The 7,019-nt window shown below is 44.6% G+C and overlaps 1 protein-coding gene across 1 annotated transcript; it reads right to left on the reverse strand.

Annotated features, from left to right (window-relative positions):
• Positions 1 to 599: 599 nt before the first annotated feature.
• On the reverse strand, positions 600 to 6,521 carry Gkn2 (gastrokine 2). The gene is made up of 6 exons (XM_021165787.2): positions 6,510 to 6,521; positions 4,522 to 4,575; positions 3,973 to 4,110; positions 2,395 to 2,505; positions 1,582 to 1,738; positions 600 to 682 (listed from the first exon to the last, which is right to left on the reverse strand). Exons 1-6 carry the CDS (start codon positions 6,519 to 6,521, stop codon positions 600 to 602), a joined length of 555 nt encoding a protein of 184 aa, XP_021021446.2.
• Positions 6,522 to 7,019: the final 498 nt, after the last annotated feature.

Here is a 7,019-nt window from a genome sequence, read left to right on the forward strand (position 1 = left end):
CTGTGGCCAAGTCTGCTGCTTCAGCAAATTAAAATGTATGTCCTAAAAGGCACCCGAATGGCCCCCAAAGCCAACTCATTGGTCAGAAGAGGGAACTTCGTTCATTAGGGCAGTGAGGTAATATACCAAGCCCCACCCTCTTCCCAGAAAAGGCATTGCCACTGTCCTTGTCCCTGCTCACCCCTAATGTCTGAACCTTGAGATCTAGGTGTTCAGCTGGTCTGCAGGGAGCTGCAGAGAGACAGAGGCTCATACCCCACTGCTTAGATTGCACGTGCCCCATCATCTGGACACTTTCATACATTATTTCTCTTATATGAAGTCCTTCTATTCACTAAGATCAATGTTCCTTGGCCCATGAAACCACTGTGCCTGCTCATGAAAGGAACAAACACACACAGATATCTTGTAAATATATCACTACAGATATATTTTTGATAATAATATCTATAATGATAAATATATCATTATAGATACATATTTTGTGTTATTATTCGATTTCATAAGTAGATGGAATGTTGGGAAGAATTTATTTTGGCTTCTGAGTGGAAACCAAAGGTATATTTCTTTGAAAAGATAAAGTCAGTTGATGGACCATCTTAAAGGTGAATTCCTCCACAGATGGAGACTCCCAGGATCCCCAGGAGTCCAACCTTTGCACAGGCTCCAGTGCTCACCTCTTCTGGAAATGGGAAAAATGTAAAGAAATAGCATTAGAAGTGTGTTTCAATCTAGCAAGCCAGTATTTGCAAGGGGTCCTGACTGCAGGGGTGGGGGACAGAGCTGATAATTTCATAGCACCCAAGATTTTAGCCATAACTTTATTGACACTACTACTACTATTGCTGATAATAATAATAATTTAACTTACATAAGACTGCCAGCTCTGGAAGAGTTGATCTGGTGGATGTCATGTGACTTGGTGCTGACGGAGTGCCCTGCTGCCTCTCTAAGTGATTATGAGTGCTGACTTTTTGGGTAAATGGGCAGCAAATGCTAACACCTTCTTTACCTCCCACTACTCTGACAAATGTGTCTTGTTTTCCACTGGTTCTGATCACTTTGCCACAGTCAGTGCAAAACTCAGTGATGGTCACGTTGCCCTGTGACACCCGGCTGCTGTCCCCTGCCTGTTCACGGGCTCTGCCTTCTCTTTCCTGGAATGCTTTATGCCGGATCCTGGCAACATTCTTTGCCACCTCCAGAGGATACTGCTTGAAGGATGCTCTGAAGTGTTTTGTTTTGTTTTGTTTTAACATGGAACACTTAATGTATGATATAAGAGGATCCCAGGGCTCCTCTTGATGCCCAGGAACCCTGTCTGATCCCATTTGCCATTTGTCACTCAATCATTTTCCCACTCTACTATGCCCCATGGAGGCAGAGCTTTGCCCATTTCTGTATTCCTGTTTTAACGGTCCATGCACGTAATAGAAATAACTATTAAGTTAAGTTATTCCTGAAGTAACTGTACAAAGTCATGTTCTCACTTATGCGTAATTCACACAGCTCCACCCCCACCCCCTGGACTGTGTGGCATGCAGAAGTCTCCAGAACTTGTTTGGCTCCAATGGTACTCACTAGGCTTTGTAGCCACCTCACCCTCATACAGGGGCATGTGCTTGCATAGCTGTCGAATAGGCGACCCAAACAGGAACCAGTCCACCTTCGTGATCAGAGACTTCAGAGGGTTGTACCTGACCCAGGTATACTCTGGGGAGTCCATAGCATTCATTGTCTAGATGATGTAACAGAGAAGAATGGTGTTGAAGACACTGGGAAGCATATTGGACCGTACTTTACATTGTAAATGGCTTTCTCTGTCCAGTTTTTGAATAAAGGGCATTCTGGGGTCTCAAGTCATTTTTCTCCTCTGACTGCTGTGTCTGGAAAAAAGCTCGTTTTTACCCACAGTGTATTACTGCAATGAAACTTGCAAAAGAAGGCAAATCGGCTGATAAAGGAAGATAGATAGGGCCGTGTAGACAGGATCAGAACTCAGTGTCTAGCTTCAGTGTGCTGTGTGGAGATTCTCACTTTTTGGTATTATTTGTCTGTGTCATTGATCCATCACTGAATAGCATAAATGTACTCATTTTCAACTGAACCCTGGATCTAAGATCTCACCTCTGAGAAGAGAGGCTTGCCAGCCTCTCTCCAAAGACAGTCTATTTAAGTTCTTAAAAGTCCATGTACTCTGGGCTCTATGATGAAAACTGCACCACCATGAGCTTCCATGTCTCCCTCTCCCAAATGTGAGGACACATTGGAAAGGTGAGCATTGTATGCATGGACATATATATCATGGTCTACAGTCTCATTCTCATGAGACAGTGACGTGGGCAGAAACCCAGGCTGGCTCAGGAGCAGAGTTCTCAAGGAACCCCAAATTACCTGCTTCTCGTAGAGGAGCCGTTGGAGTTTGTCCAGAGCAGGGATGGCTTTGTGGTCCATCTTGATGACGTAACAGGCTCTCCGGGAGAGCACCCGGGATGCAATGTAACCCTGAAGGGGAGGACAGAGTTACTGACTCCACAGTTTCTGGCATTCAGATTTGGTGGGGTTGGCATTGAGTCTTAGCAGAAAAGACCGAGTATCTACTATGAGTCAATGCCATTGTCAACTTATTTAGCCTGTTCCTCAATTTTGATTAACTACAATTCAATATCATAATGACTCCACATGTGGCTATTTAAATTCAAATCCATTGAAATTTACAATTCATTTCAGGGTACTTTTTTAGTACACAGTAGTCACAATGTCTAGAGACGTTCCTTCCAGAAAATTCGAATGTAGACCATCTCTGCCTGGCTTGAAGTTCTTTCTCGTAGGTCACATTGTTCTAGAAATCTCCTAGGCAGGCTATGTCTACCCTAATGCCACATGCCTTTCCTGTTCTCCCCTTTCCTCCCTCACTTCTCTTTCTCAGACTCTATCCACATGCTGGAGGGGGTTCGAGGAAGCTGTCTTGGAAACGCACAGGTGTGAGGAGTTTGACATGAGGAAAGAGCACAAGTTGTCACGATATTTTGACCTTGAAAGGAAAATTTCTCTGTGATGCTTCAAATGCACAAAACCCATTCTAGTTCCTAGTTTTCAACTCTCAGAAGTTTTAGTAACTAAAGCCAGGCACTAGACCAAGGCATTGAGGTCAATGATGGAGGAGAGGGTTAAACGAAGTCTCCACAGCTGATCTTTTAAAAGCCACTTTGGGGATTTCCATGAAATCTATGTAAAGATAATTGTAGTTGTCGAAGACTTGGAAGAATCTATGCTTTTAAAGGTGGCATGGTACCCCTGGTACCACCAGGAAGAAAGCATGCGGGAGTTTCGAGAAAGAAGAGGAGGAGAGTAACTCCAGAGTGGGTGTCTAGGCTGGCTGTCTCCAGGTAAGGTGTCCCACAATAGACATGAGTCTACTATGATATAGTCATAGTAGCTATTAGTCTATTGTTAGAGAAAGACATTAGCAAACTAATCCAAGTCAGTAAATGGGTGGAGAACAATAAGCTTTCAGAGCAGGTTTCTAAGTCTTATTTTTAACTCAGTAACCAATACTGGGAAGGCCTTCTCGAAAGTGTAATGTTGTCTGTACTACATTAGTAATTGAAGTGTGTGCATGGTTCTGGGTTTCTGATCACTTGAGATTGCCCATTTTCTGTGTTTTGTAGCAGAAGTTCTCACTTAGTCGTCCCACTGGCATTTTCCAGTTCTGGGCATTGCTTTGAGCATTCTTCCTGTTCATGTCTGGGCCACAGTGGGATATTATTGTTGTTGAGTAAATGTATTTCTTTCCTTAGAAATGGTTTTATTTGCTTCTTTAATAATTTAAGGGGAAAGGAAGAAGTGAAAAAATGTAAAGGCTTGTAAAGATAGAATAATTAAGTAATAAATATAATTTAAATATGTACTATAGAGCTGACCCCTGCCCTTTACAAAATGATCCTACATCAAGCTCCCGCCTCGGCTTACATGCTTATAGTCAAAAATCGTGGTGGAGGAGCACGAGCCTGAGTGGATGTTGATGGTGGCCGTGTTCTGCTGGTTGTCAATGGTCACTGTCTCCTGGATATTGCCGCCATTTTTGCTTGGGACGAAGATATTAAAAATCTAGAATTGACAACAAAGCCAAATTAAATTTCCCACAAAGAGTGTGCATTTGAAAAGCAGGTCTTTCACCAAGATAAAACCTCTGACTTCAGTGGACAGTTCACCGGAAGCCCATGCGAAGCTCATGCTGAGATAAAGCTAGTGCTGAGACAGAAGCACAAAGGTTCTCTCACTGGTTTATTGTACTATGTATGGGAGAGCTGGAGCGATATCTTTGGAAGGGAAATGGGAGTGCCCCTGCCTTGGTTTGCACTGTGACGGTGTGGCGGGTAGAAACAAATGAAGACCACTTCATCCTTTCCGTTGTTGGGATCTCATCTCACAGAAGACACGTGGACTTCCACGGTCCTTGGGATGACCTGGTCTCACATAGTTCTTGTCTTACCCCATAGCTCTAAGAAGCCAACTCACCTCCTCTGCCTGCGATTGTATTCCAAAGATGGACAGCACCACCAGAAATGCCACCTGAAAGACACATCAAATCTGAGTCATCCATTGAGAGGATCAGCAGGAGACGGAGGGCCTGGAGGCACAATGGCTAGCCATATAGGTAACCAGCAGTCTATTTTTCTACTTTAGAAAGTAGACAATACATTTGCCCACTTAGTAGGCACTTGTTGAGCTCCTGCGATCTGTTAGACGCATGGTTCTCTTATACTACCCATTCCCCAGCATGGTATCTTCTAGATGGTGGAGAATCTTGGGTGGATGAACAAACTCATGGGAAGGGAGGGACCTGGTGTGAGTTACACTGGCTTTCCATTAGTGGATAAGTTATGTCCTCTGACCTAAGGGGAAAGCCTGCACTCCTTGGCACTGAGGGAATGAACCCTTTAACACGAATCTGCGAGTGACGTGAACACAGTGGGTTTCTAAGCACAGCTTTGGAAGGAGGACACAGGGAGCACACTTAACCTCTGACATCAAGGAAGGTATCTATCTGCTGACATAGCCTGAATCTCTGACACCAAGGAAGGTATCTATAGGTGGCATAGCCTGAATCTTGGTAGTTCCATGGACATGGCAGGAGCAGTGGGCCAGGGACCAACATAGACACAGCTCTGATGCTCTGACCAAGTCTGACCCAACCTCAGCAGCAGCTGCTGCCTTCTCTTTTCTGATTGCTAGTGAACTCTACTGCCAGGTTCAGACACTGGTGGGTGGAAGGTGTGTGGAAGGTGTGTGGAAGGTGTGTGGAAGGTGTGTGGAAGGATAGAAGCTTCTAATAACTGCCTGTAGGGACATTCTACCCTCCTTTCTATCTGTTTCCCCACGTTTATCTTCTGGGGTGCCCCACAGTGGAGACTCTAACAACAATCTCCATGCAGACCCCTGCAGGCCACTTACATGGGGCTCTTTGCACCCCATCTTAGGCCAGCTCTGGAGTTCCAGGTGGCCTCTCTATATCCTATTTATTGGGTTTAGACTAGAAGTTTGGACAAGGGAATCAACTGGCCAGCTCAGTGGATGGCTAGAGAAAGCACAAGAAGTGTCCTCTGTCCCCAGATCCCCCCTACCCACATCAAGGTTGATACATCTTTGCTATAAGTTTTTACTTTAGGCTTAAATCTCCTCCTGGAAAACCAAGAGGCCCTGGGAGAAGACTCTATTAAGCTGACTGTCTTTGTCACTTTAGGGTTGGCACTTAGCTTGCAGCTTTCTCTTCTAGAAGTTGAGTGAAAACAAGAGGCAGAGGCTGGGGGAGAACGTCCATCCTGTATCCGGGCAGAACTACCGGAATCCGGTATCAGACAGGGATGTGGGGGGAAGGAAGTCATTAAAGGGTTTGTTTTACCTGAATAAAGAACTTAAACAAGCAGCACTCTGGCTGTCTTAAGTTCACCCCTCTACTACTGTTCACAGGGCCCAAGAGACAGAACCCACACCCTAAGTCCCGAGCTTATAGATCAGGAAAATCCAGTTCCCTTTGCCTCAGTGTCTTCAACTTTACATCGAGGACAGCAGTACCTGGTCTACACCATCGGCACAACAAACAAAGATAATCACCCATGATAAAAGCTTGGGTTCAGCATGGTTTGGGGGAAGCTGCTATCACTCTTATTACAGACAATGTTTTTAAAGTAATACTTCTCTTTCATGGCAAATGGGATTGCTCCCAAATACCTAAACCCCTCACAAAGTGATGAGAAGGGATTATTATTAAAAACACCCTCCAAACAAAATCTCTACAGATTTCCTTTTTTTTCCTTTGTACATCCTGAATAAACCTAAGAAATATAGACAACTGACACACAAATATTCAACATTCCCACCCCAGACACTGTTAATTCAATCACAGCAGCATAGAAGTGCAGAGAGTTTGTCCGAGACCCTTGACATTCGAAGCACGTTGGCTACAAGCAGCAGCAAGAGAACAGAGAAGACGAACGCATACTCACGAGGGGTTTCATTTTGCCTGAAGAGAAGGAGCTGGAGCAGTGTGGATGCCTGTGCTGCGTCCAGTTTTTATATGGGCTTTAGAATGTGGAAATCTCTTTCCTAAGTGATCATGTCAGAAAAGATCTAATCCGTATCTCTGACACACCTTAGCAAACTACCTTATCAGGACTGAGACCCAACCACATCCCAGGTATCAGTGGAGTCTGTTAGTTTGTACTGAAAACTCCCCATTGGTCACTCTGCAAACACTCCGTTTATCTGTCAGGTTTGCACTGGTTGAGTTCCACCCTGTAATGATACTTCAGGACACTTGTTCTTCACACACAGACACTAAAGGTGTCTTGCTCGCCCAAATGTAAAGTCCTCAAGACTTCTGGGCCCCACTCACGGTCCCTTCAACACTATTCAGCTTATCAACTTTGTCTGCCTTGACATTAGACATGAAAAGACGAGGTGAGGATAGTGGCTGGGAGCTTTTCTTGAAATATGGACAGCCGCCTGTCTTCCCT

The sequence above is a fragment of the Mus caroli genome, unplaced genomic scaffold, assembly GCF_978045245.1.
Source record: "Mus caroli unplaced genomic scaffold, Mus_caroli_1 scaffold_7, whole genome shotgun sequence".
Lineage (NCBI taxonomy): Eukaryota > Metazoa > Chordata > Mammalia > Rodentia > Muridae > Mus > Mus caroli.

Bases quoted from the DNA above. Each gene is read 5' to 3' on its own strand.
- Gkn2 (XM_021165787.2), bottom strand. The intron at 4,111-4,521 runs GTGAGTTGGCTT...TGTCAATTCTAG, and splicing joins TACAATCGCAGGCAGAGGAG to ATTTTTAATATCTTCGTCCC. The intron at 1,739-2,394 runs GTAATTTGGGGT...TACATCATCTAG, and splicing joins GGCTCCTCTACGAGAAGCAG to ACAATGAATGCTATGGACTC.